The 24397-nt window shown below is 53.4% G+C and overlaps 1 protein-coding gene across 8 annotated transcripts; it reads right to left on the reverse strand.

Moving 5' to 3' along the window:
* Positions 1-24291, reverse strand: Grin1 (glutamate ionotropic receptor NMDA type subunit 1). Of its 8 annotated transcripts, none has more exons than XM_027422856.2 (21): positions 24034-24291; positions 22533-22667; positions 20136-20312; positions 17895-17957; positions 16993-17093; positions 12489-12610; positions 12244-12418; positions 10599-10743; positions 10418-10501; positions 6468-6609; positions 6260-6387; positions 5829-5993; positions 5636-5754; positions 5395-5507; positions 5173-5321; positions 4901-5058; positions 4572-4733; positions 4028-4137; positions 3790-3935; positions 2414-2524; positions 1-69 (listed from the first exon to the last, which is right to left on the reverse strand). In XM_027422856.2, the coding sequence occupies exons 1-21, from the start codon at positions 24289-24291 to the stop codon at positions 1-3; spliced, it is 2832 nt and encodes a 943-aa protein (XP_027278657.1). The 8 variants fall into 8 exon arrangements, with proteins under 8 accessions (XP_027278657.1, XP_027278659.1, XP_027278661.1 ...); XM_027422855.2 differs by lacking the exon at positions 1-69 and adding an exon at positions 317-433; XM_027422858.2 differs by lacking the exon at positions 17895-17957.
* Between the last annotated feature and the right edge of the window lie 106 nt (positions 24292-24397).

Genomic DNA, 24397 nt, shown 5'->3' on the forward strand with positions numbered 1-24397 from the left:
TCACACCACGGTGCTGACCGAGGGATCTGAGAGGTTGAGCGGGCCCGTGATATCAGTGGGATGGTACTGCTGTAAAATAGAAATACACAGACAAGGCGGCCCGTTAGCTCCGACGTCGGGGGCACGCGCGGGGCCGGGACAGGGTGGACCGGCCAGCCGGCCGACCGGCGGGCAGGCGGGCACGGCCTGGGGGAGGCTGGGGGTGCTCCTCCCCCGACCCCGTCGTGCTCCGGGGTTCTGCGTGGGCCAGGCCGCTGTCCCGTGCGTCTGTCTGTCTGTCTGCGGGGGAGGGGCAGAGGAGGGCGGGCGGGGCGTCTCAGCTCTCCCTATGACGGGAACACAGCTGCAGCTGGCCCTCCTCCCTCTCAATAGCGCGTCGCGGCAGCACTGTGTCTTTTTGGTTTTGCAAAGCGCCGCGTCCACCCCCGGTGCTCTATAAATAAGAACCAACAATCAATACCTGCTGGCCCCCGCCGGCCACCAGGGATCCCAGCCCTGAGCGCCCAGTGCTGCCCTGGCCCGGACCGGCCACAGGACAGGGGCAGAGGATCTCAGCAGCTGGACCGACCCCATCCCACCCAAAGGAGCCCCCACCCAGGCCTCCCTCTGAACAGCACCCAGCCCCAGAGACAGGGTGGGAGCTGGGTTGCCCTCCCCCACCCTGCCCACAGTGGCAATGCCCAGAGGTCAACCCTGCAGGGTGGGGCCAGCTTCAGATGGCCCGGAAGAACGGGTCCCTGGTGCCCAGGGAGGCTCAGGTAAAGACTGAACTGAGAACAAGTGCCCAGAAAGAAACCATGTAGATCTCTGAGCTGTAACTGGCCAGCTCCAGATGGGGCCCCAAGACTGAGTGACACCCTCTGAAAATGGCCTGCCACCTGCAGGAATTTTGTACTATCCGCATTTTGGCCACCTGGCCCAAAATACAGATTCTCTTCTCTGTCAGATTTCCCCTTTCCCACAGTTCCAGCCCACAGTGCCCTCAGCCCTGCTCTCCCTCCCCTGCGCCCCCTTGTGGGGATCCTTGCTCAGATCTTGTAACATAGGCGATGCTCACTTTCCCTGGTCTGGGTGACCCTGGAGATTTTATTTGCACCAGCTCCTGGAGCCTCAAGTTGGTGCAGCAAACAGACTCTTACACTTCATCCACTCTTTCTGTACCGGGGCCCTCAGAGGAACTGAGCAGCCACACCTCTGTCTCTCTGGAGCACTCTAGTAGTTTCAACCTGGAACTTTGCTCTGGACCAAATCCTGTCTGTGCACCTTTCTTCCTGGGCCGAGGGGTTTAACTACAAATCCAGATTCCTCATGGGATGCATGCCCCTTGTGGGTGACACTGCCCACTGGTTAGAGGAGCTTCCTGTAAGCTAGAGGGTAACTGCCTAGAACCAGGGTGACTAGTAAAATGGGGATTCTTTGGAGGACTTTCTTCTGAGTACGAATTTCTGGTGTAATGGCATGCTGCCCAAGGCAGGGGATGGGGTTCTGGCTCTGAAGGCAGAAGGTCCGGCTCTGACAGTGGCCTTGTGGCAGTGCTTGGGGGTTTGAGCTGAAGCACTGGTCTTAGCCTCCTCTTCCTGGGCCTCCCTCTGAGAACATCAGTGTTTCCCTGGGTGCTCAGGCCAGGCCTTTCAGGGATACCCTGTCCATGCTTAGATCACCTGGGCGCTGCTGCAACACCTCCATCAGGGACCTGTTCAACTTGGCCCCACCCCACTCCCCACCTGACAGTCTCCCTGTGACCAAGGGTCAGTGCCAGTGCTAGGCCCCAGTCGTCCGTCCACCCAGATGGACCCAGGCCCGGCCCCCAGCCCCCGGCCCACACAGAGACCACATGGAAGATGCAACACGCATGGCTCTGGTGAGACAGGTGAGACAGGTGTCTGGGGGGCGGGGCCAGTGGCCAGACAGACGGACGGGATGGGACATCACAGCTACACCCTCCAGGGCTGCTGCAGGGCAAGAATGAAGGCATCACACCCCTTGTGGAGGCAAGAGAAACAGGGATGAAACAGACGTGGTGTGGCCTCCTGACAGGGACAACCTGGGACAGGGCTATTCTGGTTCCCAGGTTTTGGGTAGCCCAGAGAGATGGTGAGGCTGACTGACTGACCAACAACATGACACGGCTTCCAGATGGTGTGTGGGTCATGGCACGGGGAGAGAGGTGGGCAGACTAACGTGGAGACACATGGGGAAGCTGAGGACCAGTGAGGGCTTGAGGAGGGTTCTGGAGAGTTCTAAAGGACAGCACCCTTGTATGGGTGGAGGGTGGGTGAGGGACTGACTTGGGGCATCGGCACAGATGGCCCGGGTTGGAGGTGGGGGCAGGGGTGGGATGGTGAGGGAGAGGGAGACAGACATGGGGCAAGGGAGGAGTCAGAGACGCGGGACTGGGGTGCTTCCCCCTTACCGTGTCTTTGGAGGACCTACGTCTCTTGAAGCTGGAGGCCAGGGTGGAGGTGATAGCCCTAAATGTGGCTTTCTTTTTAGGGTCGGGCTCTGCTCTACCACTCTTTCTATCCTAAAATGAATATGTATAAGTGATTAGATGGCTAAGGGTGGCGGCCACACCTGCCCTTGCCTGCTCCTTGGGGGCCGCTGCCAGGCCTGGCCGGCCACTCAGGCCCTGACTCCTGCCTGCCTCACTGTGCTGCACAGACCGACCAACAGTCAGACTTTCGAGAGTGGCCTCTTCTGCCCGGGGTTGGGCCTGTCCTTGCTTGTGCTGGGGCTGGGCTTGGGGGTCCTGCTGGCACTCTTCCTGGGATGTCCGCCTGGCTCCCTGGCTCCTGGGTGGCCCTGGCTTAGAGGCATCCTGAGGAGGAGGAGCCCCTGAGGACAGGAAGAGCTTCCTCTCAGGCCACACCAGCCCTTCTGTTCAGAGGCTGCTGAACCCAAAAGGCACACACCAGGAAGGGGCCAAGGACCCAAGGAGGTGTCCAGTTGGAACTGGAGTGATAGGCAGATCCGGGGGCACTGGCCTGGAGTCTGATGGCCAGCATGGCCCTGGACAGCTGTGGCCAGGTCCCCAGGGGACCTGTAGGGCCAAAAGCAAGAATGGGTGGATGAGAGATGTGGGGGCTCCAATAGCCCTGTCCCCCAACAGCCCTCATTGCAATGTCAATGTCAGCTCAGGACACAGCTACAGGAAGACACCCAGAGAAAGAGAAGAGACAAGTGAGTCGGAACCTGGCCATTGGCCACTAGTCTTCAGGCCTGCATGAACCTCACTGCCCACCCTGTCCCTTTCCCTGGCGGGCTCTCACCATCCCACATGCAAGCTCATCACTGCTAGCCACAAATCCACATGGATGTGGCCTGAGGGAGGCACCAGGGAGAGGCAGATCAGCCCCATTTAGATTGGAGTCACAGATCTGGACACAGTAAGAAAAGGGGTCTCAGGAAGGGGTGTCAAAGAAACTTGGATGGGCCAAATGCATCTCAGATCACGTGCTACACACAGGTGGGCCCTTGTCTTACCCTGCCTGCTTGCCTTCCTATGGATTGGGTGCCAGTAGGTGACTCTGGAAACAGAGGGGCCAGGCAGAAGTTTGGAGCAAGGTGCATGGCCTCCCTTGGCCCAGCTTGGCAGTGGGTGGCCACCTGCAGGCAGCCCCTGCCTGTGCTGCCCCTGTGCCTTAGGAACACTCACCACTGCCCCTGGCCATGGCTTTAGCACCAGTCCTGCCCATGAGCCAGAGCCAGTGCCACGGCCTGTAGGGATAGAGTAGGGCCGTGGCCTGGCGGGGCCCTGGACGCCAGGCCTCGGAGGGTGGCCTGCCCTACCTGCAGGTTCTTCCTCCACACGTTCACTGCCGCAAAAGCCAGCTGCATCTGCTTCCTACGGGCATCCTTGTGTCGCTTGTAGGCAATCTCGATGAAAATCAGGAAGATGCCGGCCACGATGCCTCCAGCCACCAGCATGAAGACCCCTGTGTGAAGTACCCAGTGCCTCGGCTGGCTGCCCAGAGGCTGCAGCCCCTGGAGAGTCCATCCCAGTATCAAGGCAGCTCGGAGGGCCCACCTGCCATGTTCTCAAAAGTGAGAGTAGCAGGAGCATTGCTGCGGGAGTCACATTCCTGATACCGAACCCATGTCTTATCCAGATCTTCCATGAAGCCGTTCTCATGGGACCTGGGAAGGGAAGGGGAGAGGCAAGGTGGGCTTGCAGCAGGAGTGGGACTGGAAATGGGTAGGGCTTGCATCTAGGAGTGGGGCTGTGTGAGTGTGCAGGGCTATTCAGGGGAAGGACTGAGAATGGGCAGGGCTCACAGGGGAGGCAGTACTGTGGGGCAGACTTTTCAGTCTCCCCCCTGGGGCTTTGGGAGTCGGGGAAGCTTGTAGCCTTTGCTGGGCTGGGAGTGGGGCTGACGCCTGATTTGGGTGGAGTAGCCTTCAAGGCAGTTGTACCAGATGATGTCAGTGTCTGGTTCACAGCTACTGGCCTGAGGTAGAGCAGTTTGGTGTGTCATCACTGGGGGCACTAAGGACAAGGTCCAGCCTTGTGGGGAGGCTCTTAGAGCAAAGTGGAGAAGGGAAAGGAGGTTTCGAGCACATGGCAAACTCACTTGAGTATGGACAGGGAAACATTCTGCTTCCAGGGGCTGTCCTTGCGCATGCCGATGCCAAAGCCTGAGCGGAAGAACAGCTCGCCCGTGGTCACCAGGTCACATTTCTGTGAAGCCTCGAACTCTAGCACTGCCGAATCCCAGATGAAGGCATGGAGCTTGCTGCCGGCAGAGATAGAATCAAAGGAGCCCCACATAGCCGGTTCACCCCACCTTGCTTACACCAGGACAGACACTCTTCACCTGTGTTTCCTGTGTGAGTGGACTCCCCCTTGCCTGTCCCTTTACTGTCCCACCCAGCCAGGGTGGCCTTTCGTTGGCTTGCTCACTTGTCCCGCACAGCTTGGATGGCCTCAGCTGCGCTCTCATAGTTGTGTTTTTCCATGTGCCGGTACATGGTGCTCAACTCCACCTGCCTCCGGAAGTAGATGTCCACAGAACTCTGCTTCACAGTGGCGTAGATAAACTTGTCTGAGGGGTTTCTGAGCTGCAGGGACACAGACAGACCTCAGCTCACGGCTGCTTCCCAGACCCCACCAGGGAGCGACACTCCCTCTGAACCTCTTCTTGACCCTTCTCCCAACCCTGGGAGGGGCCTCACCCTCGGGTCATTGATGCCTGTAATACGCTCCTCAGGCCGATCCAGCACCAGGAAGGCTGCCAGGTTGGCAGTATAGGAAGCCACAATGATCATGGCAAAACCAGCCCACACCATGCCTAGGATCCGTGCAGAGAAACTCCGGGGGGCACCTGTGGGTGGAGACTTGGGTCAGTTCCCGGAAAGCAGAGGATGCAGCCAGGCAGGACCCGGGTTTAGTCTCACCTTCCCCAATGCCAGAGTTGAGTAGGACACCCCAGGAGAACCACATGGCAGAGGACAGGGTCAGGGCATCCTCCTCCTCTTCCTCGCTGTTCACTTTGAACCGGCCAAATGGACTGCAGAGTGCAAAGGGAAGGCGGGAGAGAGAGCGGGAGAGAGGACAGGAGGGGCAGCTCTGCCCAACCCTGCCCAGTTCTGCCCACCCTGTAGATGTGAAGGGTCCAGCTCTCGGCATGGCGCTCACCTGAAGCGGTCCAGCAGATACAACATCACAGCCACCACGTGCACTGACAGCCCCACTAGCAACCATAGTGTGCTCTGGAAGGGCTGCATAAATGAATCCAGTGTGCTCCGGGGGATCTCCTGCAGGTGATCAAGTAGTCAGTGTTGCCTGGTCCTCCAGGCCCCCATCCCATCCCCACCTGATCCCTGCCTACCTTCTTGACCAGAATGGTCAGGCCCTGGTACTTGAAGGGCTTGGAGAACTCTATGTACTGTGCACGCTCATTGTTGATGGTCAGTGGTGCCACAATCATGTCTGCTTGACCACTGAGCAGCTCTCCCATCATCCCATTCCACTCCTTTTTGTTGCTGTTGTTCACCTGCAAAGTGAGAGAGCCAGTGGGGCTGCAGGCAGGGTGGGTATGGTTCCTAGAACAAGAACCCCTGCACCGTCTTAGTCCTAGCACAAGGGGGACAGGTCTCCTGCTCCATATCTAGCTCACCTCTAAAGCCCAGCCCCAGCTAACAGGCCCCTCCCCAAAAGGCTCTACCCAACCCATAGACTTTCCAATTAATCCATGTCAGCCTACAGGACCCTCCCACTAGCTCCTTCCTCCAGGCCCTGCCCCTGCCATCCACTCCATACCCGTTCCTGTGTGCCAAACTTGCCATCTGCCACCAGGTGCACCTCATAGGTAAAGTTCATGGTCCGTGCCAACTTGATGAGCAGGTCAATGCAGAAGCCATAGCAGCACTGAGGCACTGTGTGGCGTGCTGTGGGCAGTGGGGGAATAGTAACAGTGGGTTCCTGATTTCACTACCCGGTACCCTACCACACTCTGCCCGGCACTCACGGCTGCCTGGTGATGTGTCATTAGGCCCTGTGCAGATCACTTTCTTGACTGGGTCACCATTGACTGTGAATTCCTCTTTGCACGTCCCATCACTCAGTGTGGGCTTGACATACACAAAGGGCTCTTGGTGGATTGTCACTATCTGGGGGAAAGACAAGAACCAGCCTGGGCCACCTATCCTTGGTTGTCCCCAGGTGCTGGCTTCTCAGCACACAGCAACCCCTCTTCTCCATCTCTCTTCCAGTACTCTGTACAGTCCCATACCTGGGCCCTGACCCCAGCCTGGAACCTCTCCACTGGCTTTCAGAGGTCAGTCCACATCCTTCTGACATGGTTAGCATTGCTCCTGCTGCCCTCAGGGTACAGATACAGGTCTGGAAAGGTGCTGAAGTGGGGCACAGACTTCCCCAGCCATCTGCCCTGACTCATCAAAAGTGCTTCCTGCGATACTGTCCTCTTCTTGTAGCCCCCTTTCCTCAGGTTCCAGTTTATATATCATTCTATCATAATTCTGTGTAGTAATTAGTGTGTGTACTGGGCATGATCTCTGACCAGAGAGGAGAAACCCTGTGCCCTTGACAGAGCCACCCTGGCCTCCACTGGCATGTAGCCTTTAGAATTTGACCCTTGTCTTTTTAAAAAATTACATTTAAAATATTTATTTACTATGTAAATGGCATTCTTTCTACATGCCAGAGGAGGCCCCCTGATCTCATTACAGATGGTTGTGAGCCACCATGTGGTTACTGGGAATGGAATTCAGGACCTCTGGAAGAGCAATCAGTGCTCTTAACCTCCGGGCCATCTCTCCAGTCTTAAAAATTACTTTTTAAGGTATGTTTGCATGTGTGTACTGTCTGTTCCTGTCTGTTCACCCAGAGGCCAATGTCAGGGGTCTTTATCACTGTTTATCTTTTTAAAAATTATTTAAGCATATTTTATTTTATTTTATGTGTGTGTGTCCGAGTGTTTGTATCATGCAAGTTTGTATATGCAAGTGCCCACCTACAGAAATCAGAAGGAGGCATCAGGTCCCCAGGAACTGGAGTTACAGATGGTTGTGAGCTGCCATGTGGGTGCTGGGAATTGAACTTAGAGCCACTGGAAGAGCAACAAGTGCTCTTAACCTCTGAGAGGCTATCTTTCCAGCCCCTGATTTATTTTAAAGGTTTATTTATTTGCATTTTATGTGTGTGGGTGTTTTGCTGGCACATATATGTCTGCACTCCAAGTACATGCAGTGCCCACAGAGGCCAGAAAGAACACAGGATCCCCTGGGACTGCAGTTACAGATGACTGTGAGCTGCCATCTGGGTACCAGGTACTGAGACTTGAACCTGGGTCGCCTGGAAGAACAGCCAGTGCTCTAAACCACTCAGCAATCTCCCCAGCTCTACTACTATTATTATTCTTTAGACAAATTTTCTTCACTAACCTTGGAGCACAGTAACTGGCTAGGCTGGTTAGTCAGCAAGATCTGGTGATCTGCTTGTCTCTGTTCCCTTCTTCCGCCAATGACATGGTTTCAATAAATAAGTATGGTGCACAGCCATGCCCAGACTTTTATATGGGTGCTGGGATCCAAATTCATGCTACTCATTGCGTTATTTACCACTCGAGGAAAGGTCTTACTATGGATCTCTAGCTTATGTGGAATTGCTGTGTAGACAGACCATGGTGGCCTTGAACTCACAGAGATCCATCCACTCTGACTCCTAAATACTAGAATTAAAGGTATGCCCTACCAATTCCAGATTTGTTGTTGTTTTTCCCTGAGACAGGGTTTTTCTGTGTAGCTTTGGAGTGTGTCCTGGAGCTCACTCTATAGACTAGGCTGGCCTCGAACTCATGTAGATCTGCCTGCCTCTGCCTCCTGAGGTCTTGGGATTAAAGGCGTGTGCCACCACCGCCCAGCTTCAGTTTTTTTTTTTTTTTTTTTTTTTTTTTTAGGAAGGGCCTCGTATAGTCTGGGCTGGCCTCTTGCTATGTAGTGGCGGATGACCTTAAATGCCTGGCTGATTCTTTTCCATTTACCTCGGGAGTGCTGAGTTTAAAGGAATGCTCCACCATGCCTAGTTAATGCTTCTCTTTCAGGACTTCCTCTTCAGCCCAGACTTCAGCTGTGACAGTCTTCCCTCCATGTCCTCTAGGACCACAGTCTGAGGATACTGGAGGGGAACACAGGGCCTCTATGGGATATGAAGAGCAGAGGGGTAGGCAGCCCAGGAAGGACTGGACAGCAAGGTCAGGCGTGTGACAGGCAGTGGAGGAGTTACGCTCAGCTGGGAGTCTTGAGAAGGAAGAGTCATGAGAAGGGGACAGGACCACATTCTTTTTCTTTTCTTTTTTTCCAAGACAGGGTTTCTCTGTGTAGCCCTGGCTGTCCTGGAACTGGCTCTGTAGACCAGGCTGGTCTCAAACTTGCAGAGATCCACCTGCCTCTGCCTCCTGAGTGCTGGGATTAAAGGCATGGGCCACCACTGCCCTAAATTAGATTCATGCATGCATTCCAATTCATAGTCCTCCAAGACACTAGCAGATCATCTATCATCCAATAATTAATTATGAAAGTTAGAAAAATCAGTGATGTAAAAGGCAAACCATTTTGCTCCTTTAGAAAGGGATTCAAGAACCCAACTTTTCCTTTTATGCAACTATATATGTTAGTGCTGCCAAAAAGGTGGTGAGGGGGCTGGACAAATGGCTCAGCAGTTCAGAGCACCTGAGGTTCTTACAGAAGACCCAAGTTCCCTTCTTACTACCCACATGGTGGCTTACAATCATCCACTCCTATTACGGGGATCCTGTATTTTCTTCTGTCCTCTGTGGGCACCAGGCATACACACGATGTGTGTGTGTGTGTGTGTGTGTGTGTGTGTGTGTGTGTGTGTGTGTACTTGTAATGCCCACCCACATAAAATAAAGTGTAACAAATTAGTGAGTCCATAAGAGTTGCTAATATCCATCTGCACCTTGATGGGTCCCCTTGGTTAGTGATTATTTGGCGCAGAGTTTTTTGTTTTTCTTTTCTTTTTCTTGTTTGTTTGTTTGTTTATTTGTTTGTTTGAGACAGGGTTTCTTTTTGTAGCCTTGGCTGTCCTGGAACTAGGTTTATAGACCAGGCTGGCCTTGATCTATCTGTCTCTGCCTCTTGAGTGCTGGACTTAAAGGCATGTGCCACCACCACCCTGTGCTTTCAGACTTTCTACATCAGGTGCCTGAACTGCAGAGATATTACCTTGGCTTTGCAAGGAGACACACACGCTAACTGTCCTGTGAGGAGTGGAGGCAGGCGCTCACCAGCTGAGACCATGGGCCCCAGGTTGCAGAGGTGAGTTCAGAAAGTGAGTAGAGCTGAGATATTTGATGACACTGAGAGAAGGTTGGCCAGGCACATGGCACTTCAGATCCTGCCTTTGGTGCTCTGTGTTATCAGGGCTGGGTGTGGTGTGGTTCAACATGAAGAATAACTCTCAAAACAGTCCTTAGACAGAGGGAGAGGTCCACAGATGAACCCAGGGGATATGTAAATCAGGCTGAGAAGAGGCTATGAAGGAGGAAGCCAACTCAAGAAGGGGGCTCCTTCTCTGGGAGCCCAGAGAGAAATGGGACACTCAAGAGTGTAAGTTCTAAGCTGAACTCCTCAGTGGGCATAGAGTACCCACCCATTATCCCTCTGCCTTCAATAATCAGTTCTTCCGCAGACCTAGTTGGAGCTGGGACAGGTTAAAGTGCTAGAGAGAACCTGTTGGTTGGAAACTGCTGCTGCTTCTCCTGCCCCCCCCCCACTCCTGCTTCCTCCGCCATGTGTGCTGGAGCCAGCTGCCAGCGGACTCAGCTCCACTTCCTTTACCTGTGTTCTGTGACCTCACCCCCTTTTCTCCTGGCCTGAAGGAGCAGATGAAGTGCCGGGGATGGGAACGTTGGAGCATTTCAACAGAGCCCCCCACCTTTAATCTCGTGGACATCTGGTATCCTCGAGGCTTCTCTGTCTCTCCCCCTGGCCAGATGATCTTCCTGTCATTTGGGATGACCTGGGGGTGGGAGTATGAGATGGAGGGTGGCCACGCAGGGGTCTTGGCCCCAGGACCCTAAGGCCCCAGCCCCCACCCCCTCATGACCCCCACCTACATGGGTGCCATTGTAGATGCCAACTTGCACCAGCTTTCGGTTCTGCAGGTTCATGATACTATAGTTGGCAAACTTGCGGTCCCCATCCTCATTGAACTCCACACGGCCAGTCACTCCATCCGCATACTTGGAAGACATCAGTACCCTGGGAAGAGAGCATGGCTTAGAGCACCTGCTCTTATTGGCTTCTGAGCAGCCCAAGCTCCTGCCCCTTCTGCCCAGGTCTTAAGGAAATAAAGATTAGCAGATGGTATCGCCTCACACTGGGTGGACAACATGGTGCGTGCTTTGCAACACCAGATGGATATCACAGCTACAGCACCTGAGTGGGTCTTAGATGCCAGACCTCGTGTCAAGGGCTTCTCTGGGTTAGGATATATGATTGTCAAAGCCACCACCCTGGTTTTACAGGGGAGGCAGAACCCCATAGGATCTCAGGCTCTCTTGCCATCCAGTGGTGGAACTAGATTTAACCTGCTCCAAGATCAAGCCACTGGGTGGCTTACCTGGCTCTATGTTTGCTCACTGGAACATATCAGTGAACTCGTGCACATACAACCCAAATGCAGGGGTCACCCCTGTGAGTGTGCTTGTGGCATACAAGTCATGTTCCTCTTTGAGTTTCTGTGTGCATTCATTGGTCTGTGTGCAACATATAACTTCATGGATGCATGGGGACCTGTGGTGAGCACCGTGGACACTGGCTCTGGGATTAAGTTCTGCCGCAATTCCCTTGGTCAACCTTGAATCTCACATTGTCCATGGATGCCTACTCTGGATTTCTGAATCCTTAGAGGGTCCCAGACCCCACCTGCAGCAAGAGCTTTCTTCTAGGGCACCAGGCACTGGGAAGTGAGGTAAATATCTGTGGTGTAGGCAGGCTGAGGGGGAGAAGTGGAGGCAGTCACAACTCAGTGACGGCAGAGGCAAGGGCACTTGTGGAAAAAGGAATGATTGTCACAGCAAAGTCAGAGGATATGGTGCTAGGAATGTGGACAGGCGACGGAGGTGACTATTCATAGTATGTCCTAGACAAGACTGGCTGGAAGCCAGGCGTGGGGTCCACGCCTTCAGTGCACTCGGGAGGCAGAGGCAGGGGGATTTCTGTGAGTTAGAGGCCAGCCTGGTTTACAAAGTGAGTTCCAGGACAGCCTCCAAAGCCACAGAGAAACCCTGTCTCAAACAAAACAAAACAAAACAAAACAAAGCAAACCAGAAACAAACAAAGGCTGGCAGGACCACTCCTGGAAGAGTGAACCCGTGCTTAAGGACAGCCCTTCATCTGGGGCCGTGGTAGAGTATGCCTTTAGTCCCAGCACTTGGGTTGCAGAGGCAGGCAGGGTCTCTGCAGAGTGAGATCCAGGACAGCCAGGACTACACAGAGAAACCCTCTCAAAAAAAAACCAAAAAACAAAACAACAAAAAACAAAAACAAATCAAACAAAACAACAACAAAAAAACCCCAAAATCCAAACACACACACACACACACACACACACACACACACACACACACACACACACACACGCGCGCGCACACACACACACGCACACACACGCGCGCACACACACACACACACCGCCCCCAGCCTTTCCCGCCTCCTAAGGGATGACTCCTCCCACCTACTGAGAGCAACCCCGCCCACCTTTTGAACAGTGGTCCTGTCTTCCAGATGTTGGTGTTGCCCACGCAACCCCGCGGAGGGTCGGTGATGTTCTCTTTCTCTAGCAGCTCGTGAACAGCCTGTGCTACCACGCCCACGGCGTCGCTGATGTGGGCCGACTCGTTCTTGCCGTTGATGAGCTGCAGTCCGATGATGCCTGCGCGACCCCGCAGTTTAGAGACTAGATGGGCCTTCGGCCCCAGGCTACCCCACAGCCCAGCACTCACCGTCTGGGGCGTAACGCAGGGCGTTCCCCGAGATCTCGCGCTCCCCCACCAGCCACACGTACCCAGAACCCGTCATGTTCAGCATCGCGGCTGCGCGGTACACGGTGGCAGCGTCGTCCTCGCTGTGGGGCAGAGCCGGGTGACGAGACAGGACTCCAGCTCTCCCTACCCCCGGCTACAGCCGAGCGTGCCTACTCCCACCACCCTTTCTGTTGCCAGGCCCGGAGGTCTACACAGGAGATGAGGCTGGACCCAGGGCTTTTCCAGTCTTCAATTGCTGGCCTCCCGCCCTTAGGAGGCAGGAATAGGGTACAGGATGACTTTCGGATAATGAAGGCTCACTGTTGGGCACTTGCTCTGTGCTCCTAAAGCTTTGCCGGAACCATCTCAGCATCCTTAAGGGGAAAGTGTTTGGATCAGGATGGAAACCAAGACACAGCAGTGGTAAGTGGCAGAGTAGGGTCTGTGCCTGGACAGCTCACTCAGTACCTGTGAACCAGTGAGCTCTAGAAAAGGTATTCAAAGGTGTGAAATTACAAGGTGAGGGCTCTGGACTGAGTAGATGCCGGTAGGATCCAGTGCCCTAGGTGCTGGGCTGAGCAGCCTGAAGATATGATGGGACAGAAGAGAGATTCCTCTCCAGTAGGTATGTCCCTGACATCCAAGGCCAGGGCCACCAAGACAAGCCCCACCTCACAGGGCCATATGGTCCTTAGTACTTGAGGTGTCCTCATAAGTAATTCCTGTGGACAGTGAAACAGGGGACCTAGGTGTTCTGGGGCTCCAGTGGCCACTAAGCGTCCCCTTTCCAGCCTGCACCTGTTAGACTCTTCCATTCAAGGCTGAACCATGACTGGCACTTTGCTTCTGCAGTGCATGTTTAGTAGGGACAGTGAAACCGAGTGGATTACCTGATACTGGGCTATTTTTTATGTGCATTAATGTTGACTCCATGCATATATGTGTACCAAACAAGTGCCTAGTACCTGTGGCAGTCAGAAGGTGGTGTCAGAGCCCCTAGAACTGGAATTTTGAATGGTTGTGAGTCACCGTGGGTGCTGAGAACTGAACCTGGGTCCTCTGCAAGCACAGTGCCATCTCTCTAGCCCTTATTGGGTTATTTTTATACCAGCTGATTCATAACCGAAATAACCCCCACTGTCCCAAAAATCCTGCTCCCAACTTTCTCAACCAAAAGAAATGCCCTAAATGGCAATTCTACTGGTGAGTGAAGGCAACACTAAAGACACGGAGGCAGTACCTCATCAAGAACATAGGCCAGAGCCAAATGTGGTGGCGCATGCCTTTAATCCCACCACTTGGGAGGTAGAGGCAGGTGGATCTCCACAAGTTCAAGGCCAGCCTGGTCTACACAGCAAGTTCAGAAACATAGAGGGAGAGCCATCTGGAGAGATGGCTCAGAGGTTAAGAGCACTGACTGCTCTTTCAGAGGTCCTGAGTTCAATTCCCAGCAACCACATGGTGGCCCACAATCATCTGTCAAGATCTGGTGCCCTCTTCTCTCCTGCCTGCATACTTGCAGGCAAAACACTGTATACATAATAAATAAATCTTTAAAAAAATTTAATAAATAAATCTTCAAAAAAAGAGATAAGGAAAAAAAAAGCATAGAGAGAGCTGGGCATTGGTGGCGCATGCCTTTAATCCCAGCACTCGGGATTTAATCCCAACACTCCCTGTCTCAAAAAAAAAAAAAAAAAAGCAAAACCAAAACCAAAGAGAGACCCTGTGTCAAAACAAACGAAACAAAAGAAAATGTGACAGCGGTGCAGTGCACTGAATATGGTAGAGATCACCCAGCACCACATGTGTCAAGGAGCATGTCTGACGTCAGCCATACCCACCAAATCAGACAGAGAACTCCATCTCTCCAGCAGATCTACACAACGTCGCTTGGTGGAATGATTGTGATCAATGAAATGCCTATAGACGAAAGGTCTGATCAATCCAGCAAACCTCATCAGACCATTTTATGGAAGTAGCGATGCCAATAAAGACAACATGAGGAAAATAAGCATGAAAAGTTTTGGAAATGAATTTTGTGTATCCTATTGTGTACACAATCGACAAAACAATGAGGTCAATTTAATGAAGTCTGCCAACCAGCCTAACCTCTATCATGAAGAAGGAGCCGAAATGTGGAGCCTCCCTCAGTTAACATACACTAGCTTGATGTTCCACAGGTTCTTCAGGGTTTAAAGAGCAGTGTGAGTATGGATCTGACTCAGTATGTGTATGACATGCAGTGGAGTGCAAGGGTATAGATGCATGAATACAGGCCACGCTAATGTGGGCATATTTGTATGTGAATGCTGTGTGCATATGTGCTGTGTATTCAGTGCACTAATGGGCGGTGTTCACACAACTCCTATTCATGTTAGTACCTCCACCTACCACGACCCTCCTTCGGCTACCTTCTTTGCTAGAGCCATGTCTGACAAGCCTGTCTTTAACCCTTGGGTACTCCACATGGAGAGGCCCTTCTCACCCTATGTCTGAAGAAAGGGGAGACTCCCTTCAGCTGCAGTGAGTGGCACTGGAATTTATTGGCTGTGAAGTGGCCAAGTGTCCACTGCTGGGGCCTGGGTGTGGTGGGATTCTATGAAGGGCTGTTCTTTGCCTTGTGTCCTGCTCACCCTCAATATAATGCATAAGCCAAGCAGGACTACTTGGCTTTGTCCATTACAAAAGCACCCGACAGCTGAGTAGGTATGTTTTAAAAGCATGGCTTCCTTAAGTAACCTTGATCTTAAGAAAGTCTTCTTGAGCCAGGCGGTGGTGGTGCAGGCCTTTAGTCCCAGCACTCGGGAGGCAGAGGCAGGCAGATAGATCTCTGTGAGTTTGAGACCAGCCGGGTCTGCAATAGCTAGTTCCAGGACAGCCTCCAAAGTCACAGAGTAACCCTGTCTCCTTCTTGCCTGACTGCTATGTATACTCATTTGCCCACCGTCCTGAACATTCTTTTATCCAATTTGAATAAATCTCCCTCAAGCCTTATGATGAGAAGTATAAACAATCAGAAGACAGGAAGGAGTGGTGGGCCTTTTCCTGAGCAGGGCTTTCCTTGGGCATCCGGGTCTGTCCGGCTCCCTTTTGGGGGGCACACTTCTCTCTCTCCCACTCCCTCCCCGTGATAGGGCCTCACGGAGCTGAATCTGGCTTTGAACTTGCCAAGTAGTTGAGAATGGTCTTGAACGATTGATCCTCCTGCCTCCCGAGTGCTGGGATTACAGGTGTGCACCATCATACCTGGCTTTATGAGGTGCGGAAAATGGGCCCGAGGGCTTTGTTCATGCTAGGTAAGTGTTCCATCAGCTAAGCATCATCCCTAGCCCCATATGGATGTATTCTTAATCCATTCTTTAAAAGCCGTGGACCATCCCTCACAGCATTAGGAAGGTTGAGAACCACTGAGCTAGATGAATAGCAAAGGCAGTGGTCCATGATTCTGCAGTGTGTCTTTGTACCATTAGGTGCCTGCCACACAGTGTGTGTGTGGTGGTAGTTGAACAATTGGCACAGGCTTGCTGATGCTCCTTCTGGTGGAGTTGGTGAAGCTAAGGACATCATTCTGCGCCAACATCTGCCCGCTGTCACCCTCGGAGTGGGGCAGCTAGTCCTAACCCTGCCATCTGAGAAAAAATGATCTGCTTTGCTGTCTGGGTCCTGTTTGCCACACCCTGCAACCTGTGCACAGTGAGTGGTGTGTACCCAGCTGTGTACACAGACAGTCTGCTGGCTGAATCTACAAACTGACATCTATCCTGTGCCTGAACATGGTGGTTCCTTCCTGGCAGCAGCGCAGCAGGAGTTGGGATATTTTCCTCCAAGGTGGATGACATGATGTTTTTTCCTCCACTTTGCTGGAACCCAGCAGATCTGGGCAGACTATGGACCAAATCCACCTGGACCTCCCTGTTGTCAGTGGGACTGCCCCACTACCTGTCCCATTCTTCCTTGCCATAGGTCTTAAGCTCTATCTAGTCTCTCCCGTCACAGGAATAACTGGTTATTTACAAATAGGTGATTTTACTGTGGACTCTTTTGCAATATTTACATTGGTTGGGAAGCAGGTCCTGTCCATGACCAGCCTGAGTTTCATGAGTCTCCATCAGTGGTTTTGGACTTCGGGCTCACCTGTACACCTGCATATCGCTTTGCTGGGCTCCTTCTCTGTCCTCAGCCCTCAGGATATTTACATAGCTATGTCTCCTAATCTCCCGGCTTCCTAGCATTGTATCTCCAACCCTTAGGTCCTATGTGACTGCAAAAGGTGAGAATCCAGGGAAGGATGGACAGAGGATGGGAGTTGCCTAGGCTACCAGGTGAGTAGGAGGATGGTGGGGTGGAGTTCAGCTCTCGGTGAATTTTCTTTTTCAAATTGAAACTCTTTTGCTCACTGGTGCCCCAGACCTAGGCCAGATTTTGGACTTGGGCCCCAGGTAGCATCACAGTGATGTGATAAGGGACCCAGCCTACTCACCTAGCAGAAAGAATGATGACCCTGGCCTCCAATTCCCGAGCCTCCATCAGCAGAGCCGTCACGTTCTTGGTTCCCGGGTCAAACTGCAGCACCTTCTCCGCCTGTGGTGTGAGCAGGAGCATTAGCAGGTAGCTAGGAAAGGGAACATTGTGCCTCAGTGGCAAGAGTGGGGCCAAAGCTGCTAGAAACCCCGAGGCAGCTGAGCTAGAGCTGCCGTGGCCTGTCCTTGCCACCTGCACTGTGCACCTGCCTCCTCACTCCTCGCTGGCCTGTCCTTGCTGCCTGTCCTTTCTTCAGCCTGCTCGACGTCCTGTACTCACGCTCTGCTCTTCTCTCTTTATGCTTGCTCCGGGTCTCTCTTTCCATCTCATTCCTGTCCTCATTTTTGCACTGAGCATGCAAGCTGAAGTGGACCGAGACTCAGAAAGAGACGTGCAGCGGACAGGAAATAGAAAAGTTTTGGAATGCAACTGGGAACAGAGATGGGGCTGACTTTTCCAAAACCTTGGGAGATCTCAGTTCAGACCTGATTCCTCTTGCTCCTCTAGGAGCGGCCCAGACTCTGAAGTGACCAGGTGGGCAGGCTCCCTCCCGGGGTTCCACTAGGAAACCCTGGCGGACCTGGAGATTCGCATGCACTTCCCAGAGCAGCGCCTCCTTGTGGCCGTGCTTATCTTGAGGATGCAGGCCAGGGACACGGCGGGTGGGTCATGGGCACCCACACCGCCCACCCCTGCCCTCTCCTGCCTGCCTGCTGCCTGCCTCACCACCTCTCTCTCTCCTCACTGCTCAGGCCTGCGGCTCGGCTCGGCGCGGTGGGGCCAGATAGCACCCAGTGGCTGAGGCACCGCAGGCCGGGACTCGCTAGTCGGTGGGTGGCGTGCACGTCCATGCATATATACCTTGGGTCCGCGCTTGTTGTCATAGGACAGTTGGTCGAGGTTTTCATAGTTCCTTTTTTTACTCTGATGAATAATGTGCACAGAGAAAATATGCAGACACAGAAGAAGATTATAAACGGTTGAAAATGACGGCGCTAAAGCAATCACACCACCTCCTCGGCACGTCTGCAGACGGGCACGTACCTGGAGCTCGCAAACACCGAGACCCGCGGTGGGGCTGGGGGCTGGAGTGGAGCTGAGGGTGGAAGGGACACAGGGACAGGGGCCACGGAGGCTCCCTGCCATGGAGCTATACTCTTGGAAACAGTCACTTTCAGCAGAGAGGACAGCCCTGTCCACGCCACCCTTAAGGGGTCCCGCCTGCCACCCCCACCCCTGGTCATGCACCTGCTGTGTGGCCCCAGCAGTACCCACCCCAACCCGCATCAGTCCTGAGTGAAAGAGGAGCAGCTTGCAGGGCCCTGTCCCCATGACCCTCCCACCCCCTCCCCCTTATTCTCCCTCCTGCTCGCTAGAGATCAAGGTGTCCTCTTCTCACTAACTGATAATGCTCACACCCAAATGCCCATGTTTGTGTCTGAGACTGAGTGTGATTGGATGTGTGTATGTATGCCTGCAGGGGTGATATGGCCCTGTCACCTTCACAGAAGGTAAATATATGACAGTCTGTGATGGAAGGACAAAATAGTCTATGTGCTTGGACGTGCGTGCGTGCGTGCGTGCGTGCGTGCGTGCGTGTGTGTGTGTGTGTGTGTGTGTGTGTGTTTAGGCTTGTAAAGCTTGTAGTTACAAGTAAAGATGAGCAGGTACTCAGGAAGCACTTGCATGTGATCGCCTTGGACAGTGCAGAGGTATATGGAGATAAGTGAGGTTAGTCTTTCTAAAAGGTGTGGCACGCCACTAAAATATCCAAGAATGGGAATGACAAGTGTTGTGTCTGTGCTTTCAAGTGTGTGAGCGGATAGCTGGGTGTGCAGAGATAAGGCTCATGACCATGTTGAGCACGTTGGTAGTTGTCTGTGTGGCTATGACAGCCAAGGCAGAAGTATGAAGGAACCTGCTAGATGCTGAGAGTGGAGCTCTGTCTTCGAAGAGGTGGAACCCTTGGTGCTAATAACCAGCCCTCCTTCCCAGACTCAATGGACTGCCATAAAGGATTCACTATGGGCCTGTCTCTAGCCTCAATCCGCACCCCCACCCCCCAAACCCCTCTACTCCCTCCAGAGGCCTATGGCACTTGGGTGTGGGAGACAATGGTTGGTGCTAAGTATGATGAGGCCAGCTATGATTTTGCAGGCAGAACATGCTCCCACCCATCTCCCTCCCCCACCTGCCTTTTGGGGCCCCTCCCCAGCCTGGACCTCCTCCTCTCTGCTACCTGAAAAGCACCACCTGGTTCTTGGTGCTCTGGGCCCTGGGACTGAGGTGGGGTCAGGGGCCAAATCCTTATTAGGCTGACAGGCATTGGTGAGGAAGGGCATAGGGGTCACTTTGACCCCCACCCCAAGTCCTGACTCTGGTCTCTGGCAGTTCTACAGATTGGGGGCCAGGCTGAGATGAGAGTGTATGTGTATCCTGGGATCAGTGTCTACAGGGATGCAGAGCTCAGCGCTGAAGTGGTGGGGGGGGAGAAGAGGAGGGAAGGGGCACAGTGTAAGCCTGAAAGGATAGCACAAGGTGGGGGTGAGTTGCAAATGATTGGAGCGTCAATTAGGGCCACAGGCAGCCACAGGCAGCCACAGGCAGCCACAGGCAGCCACAGGCAGCAGGGTTTTAGAAGGACAAGGCCTCTGTGAGCAAATGGATTGTATCCAAGCAGATAGAGGATCCCAGTGCTCTGGGGAGGAGACATGTTGGGGTGGATCACACTCTGTAGAGGGTGTTTCTGAGAGGTGGATAGGGCTTGTTATCTGGCAGAGAGGGGCTGAACGGTTCTTGAGTTATGAGTCTGATTGGGGCCTCAGCTGGGGTTAGGGAGGTCTGAAACAGTGGGGGTCGGGACAGGGGTGTTTGCAGAGCTCCAGGTGGTCCAGCCCTCGCGCAGCAGGGACTGACACGAAGGAGATTTCGACTAATGGCAAAAGCAAGTGAAATGAGCCGAGGACAGGCCGGGGCGGGCGCCGCCAGACGCAGTGGTGCTGAGCATGCAGGATGGAGAGAGAGTGTTCACAAGGAGCCACAGACATGGCATGGCCCGCCTGCTCCTGCTCAAAAAGGACCTCTCCAGGGCCAGGGCCTCACCTTGGACTCACGCTCCTCCAGCAACGTCTCCAGGCGCTTCTGCGCCGCCCGGCCCTCGTGGTCGTCGCTGACCAGCAGGATGATATGGTTCCAGTTGTAGACGCGCATCATCTCAAACCAGACGCTGGACTGGTGAGAGTAGGGCGGCACGGTGCGTAGGAAGCTCAGGTGGATGCTCTGTGGGTGGGACCGGGAGGCTGAGGCAAGACCAGGCTAAGTAGGCTTTTCCCTCTCCCACTGATGTGCCCTTCCCCTTCCCTCACAGCATCTACCGTGAGAGCAGAGGCTTGGCATTTTCCCAGCAGCACCCTGACATGGATGAAGAGGCTCTGTTCCTAGGGTGACTGCCACCTTCCCATCAGCACCTTCCTGGAAAGGCTGACCATGAAAGATTCTCCAAGACCTCAATGGGCCTAACGCGGTGCTCTCATCCATTTCAATAGCTCTATTTTGGGCTGGGATATAGTTCAGTGGTAAAGCCTTTGCCTAGTGCAAATATGGCTCTGGGTTCTATCCCAGGCACTGGTAAGGAAATAACAACTACATCTACAATAAGTCTTTCCCCCAGAATCCAGAGACTGTGGATTACTGGTTCCTTTGCTGCTTAAAATACTCCAGCTGCCAGGGACTGTCTGTGTCTATCCAAGTTATGTTCCTGTGACTTACACTGCTCTTGGTCCCTTGAGGCTTCTAGGTTAGTTGTTTGTTTTGTTTTTGTGTTAGTGTTTTTTCCAGTTCCCTCGTGGTGGCCAGGGGCAGTGCTTTGGAGTAAAAGAATGCACACTGCCTGTGCCACTGGCTGCAGGCAGGTTGCATCACAGTCGGCGCTGCAGATTGGCTCTGAATGGTCTTGCTGGTTTGTGTGATGGACAGAGGGCTGACTCTGAGTTGGGATCACCAGGGACCAGAATGTGGCTGTGATGTTTGGCCCACTGTTGGCCACACACAGGCCCAATGAGTTTGCTTACGGTCAGTCCCTACATTGGTTCAGTTGTATGGGGCCTCCCAGCTTTTTGTGTGTCCCTGGCTACCTTGCTTCTTCTGGTCATTCATCTCTTTTACACATGAGGGTAAAAGTGTTCCAGAGGAAAAAATGGCCAGAAGGCATAGGATGAGAGCCTGTTCCTCATTGGCGTGGGAAGAGTGACTTAGGTGCCTTGGTATGTAGGGCCCTTGATCTCACTTTGATCCCCTCCCTTTGGGGGCTCTCCTACAAGAGTCCCCTCTGGCTCCTTTTTCATCACTGAAGGGCAGACTCATCATGTTCTTGGGCCTGAATGACCAGTCTCCCTGCTTTAAGGCAGCTTTTTCGGGGACTATAGGCTCTGGGCAGGGAGACTCTGGAGGGTGTAGGGAGACCTTGAGGCCCACTGCCCAGCCCACTAGCCCTCTGGCTGAGCCCAGGCACTAACTGGTTGACCTCGAATGGCTCCTGGATGCCTATAGTCTTCTTGAGTCTACAGGATATGGGGAGCAGACTTTGGTGCCTGTTGGGCCACTGGGTGGCTGGGTTGCATTCCAGTTGATAGGTCCTCACAAAATCATGAAAAACTAAAGATTGTATGACCTAGAACAAGTTCCCTGTGTCTCTAGGCTGTGGTTTTCTACAACTCAGTAGCTACTTTTCAGCTTTTGATCTCAACTGGATGGAGGCTATCCCAGCCTTTAGGCCACAAGACCTCTGCAGAATGCTGAGCTGAGCTCCTTTAGTCCCTGAGACATGAATCTCTGCCACAGGCTGCCTGACTACCCTGTCTGCCACCCTCCCATGTGCATTTCAGGTGTCAAGGCCAGGGTTCACAGCATCCCTCTGAGTGCTTCTCCATCCAGGCATCTGCTTCTCCTAGAAACTTCTCTCCAACTCTTTTACTACTGTGTCCAAAGCCCGCTTGTTCTAGGAAGCTCCCTGTTTACTCCGTTTTCTAGCCCACAAAGCCTTCTTCTTCCCAAAGGGCATGCTATTGGTCTTTTCAATTGTTATAAGGGACCAACCTGAGTATGTGTGACTGTTTGAGCATCTGTGAGTATGCAAGTGGAGGGCGGGTGAGGATGCTAGTGCTGGGTGAGAGGGTGTATGGGACTGTGATAGCGTGAGCACACGGGGACTGAGTGTGCATGTTAATATGTGGTGAGTATGGATACATATGAACATGTATGTGACTGAGTTGTCATAGGCAGGCATGTCAGTGTGCTCAAGTATGTGATTCAGTGTGAGGTATGAGTGAATGTGTTACTTAAGGTCCCTGGGAGGCAGCCTGTGATCTAAGCATCCCACCCCATCTGTATCCAATGCCCAGTGCCAACGTACGTGGACCAGCTACATGTGGCCCTGGAGTTTCTTGGAGCTGACCGTGAGGATAAAAAACAATTGGGTGTGAGTCTGATGGTCAGGCTTACCTTGTCAGAGTAGATGGACATTCGGGTAGTCAGTCCCAGAACGGGGATCCTGTAGAAGCCAGCTGTGTAGGAGACGGGGGTGGGAGTGAAGTGGTCGTTGGGGGTAGGCGGGTGACTAACTAGGATAGCGTAGACCTGTGAATGCAGGAGACAGAGTCAGCTCTGTGAGGCAGAATGGACATTATTATGCTAGGGTTTGAGACCCGGAAGTGTCAGGACCAGCAGGGCAGGGGTTCCAGATGATACCATTTGTGCATATATCTATACATCCAAGAAACAGGGAAATGAGCCAAACCACAATGCTCTGGTAATAAACCAGGTGTGGAGAGGGAGCAGCACTGAGCAAGACTCCAGGGATGTAGACCACACACACATACACCCACACACACACACACACACACACACACACACACACACACAGAGTTGGCAGATCCTTGCTCAGCCAGTCCTCTCTGACCATGGCGTGCCTCTTGTAAAGTGAGGAGGGGGGCAAGTTTCTGAGCAAAACTCTGGCATGGCCTCTATATTCTGGGATGTGGGGACTGGTTCTTACGCCCCTCACCATGACACCCAGCCTGCATCCTTTCGGTGACACTAGTGCATGTCGGCATGCATGTGACAATGTAAGTGTTCATGAACACATGCTGGAATATGTATGCACTATAAGCATCAACACGTCCATGTTTATATATGTCTATCATAATGGAGTCAGGGTTGCTATGTGCATCGAGCATACAAAGCAGCGTGCCCACGGATGTGCAAATTTGTGTGAGTGAGCATGTGCAGTTGATTGTGTCATGTTGAGATGCAGTGTGTGCTGGTGCAATGTTCATGTACATGTGAGGGAGCAGACATGTTCATGGATGTAGCATGTCCTATGAAAAGAGTGTATGAACAGCCTTGGCCCAGCCCCTGTCCTCCTCTTACATAAACTGGTGCACTGCAGTGACCCTCATATGGCTTCATTAGAATTCAGCAACCAGCTCTGCCAGGGGCGGACAGTTTCAACAGCAACATGTCCTCCCCTGCAGCACACTGAGCTCGGCTCCCACACTGTGCCTTGGTGTCTCTGGCATGCGCAATCCTCACTCACTCCCACCCCTGCAGAGCCTGCTTCCTCTGGCACCTGGGCCATCCATTGCAGACTCCTGAATGGGGGAAGGGAGAAGGGGTAAGGAAAGAAACAAAGATGGCCCCAGGCCTCATCCAGTCAGTACCTTGAAGTGCTCCTCCATTTGTGCCCAGAATGTCTGGACCCGCATTGACTGGATGGAACAAATCACTAATGATAGTCACATGGCAACACACATGGTCCTTCTGAGGACCAGTCCAGGTGACCAGCTGGGGGAACCGGCAGACACAGATGTTTGTCCCAAGCCTCTCCAGGTGCCAGTTGGCTTGGAGTGGTCTAGTAAGGAGATTGAGAAGGACCAGGGAAGGATGGAATGAAACCGGGACAGTGAATGGATGAGAAGCAAGAGAAAAGGGAAGTAGTGGTCACCTGGCTGGAGATGAGGTCCTCACACACTGACAGGGCCATCTGTATGGCGTTGGGCTTGTGGGTGACAGAGGTGGCATTGAGCTGTATCTTCCAAGAGCCGTGTCGCTTATTGGCCTGGTTCACGGCCTCGCGGAACATCTGCTCGTGCTTGCGCGTGCTCAGCACGGCGCCGATGTTGACGATCTTGGGGTCGCAGGCGGCACGGGCGAAGGAGCAGGAAAAAAGCAGGGCGAATGTCAGCAGGTGCATGGTGCTCATGAGCTCCGGGCGCGGCGGGCCTGGCTCTGGTTTGCGCGAGTGCGACGACCCCGGTGTACGACCCGCGGGCCGCTCAGGCGGTCAAGCACCCGCGGGTCCTCCAGGA

This window comes from Cricetulus griseus, chromosome 6 (assembly GCF_003668045.3).
Source record: "Cricetulus griseus strain 17A/GY chromosome 6, alternate assembly CriGri-PICRH-1.0, whole genome shotgun sequence".
Classification (NCBI taxonomy): Eukaryota; Metazoa; Chordata; class Mammalia; order Rodentia; family Cricetidae; genus Cricetulus; species Cricetulus griseus.

Coding starts and splice junctions, on each gene's coding strand:
- Grin1 (XM_027422855.2), bottom strand. CDS start 24,291: ATGAGCACCATGCACCTGCTGACATTCGCCCTGCTTTTTTCCTGCTCC. Junction 10,744..12,243: donor ACAGGACCACTGTTCAAAAG/GTGGGCGGGGTT, acceptor CTCTCTTCCCAG/GGTACTGATGTCTTCCAAGT. Junction 4,138..4,571: donor GTTTCCCTGTCCATACTCAA/GTGAGTTTGCCA, acceptor TTCCCTTCCCAG/GTCCCATGAGAACGGCTTCA.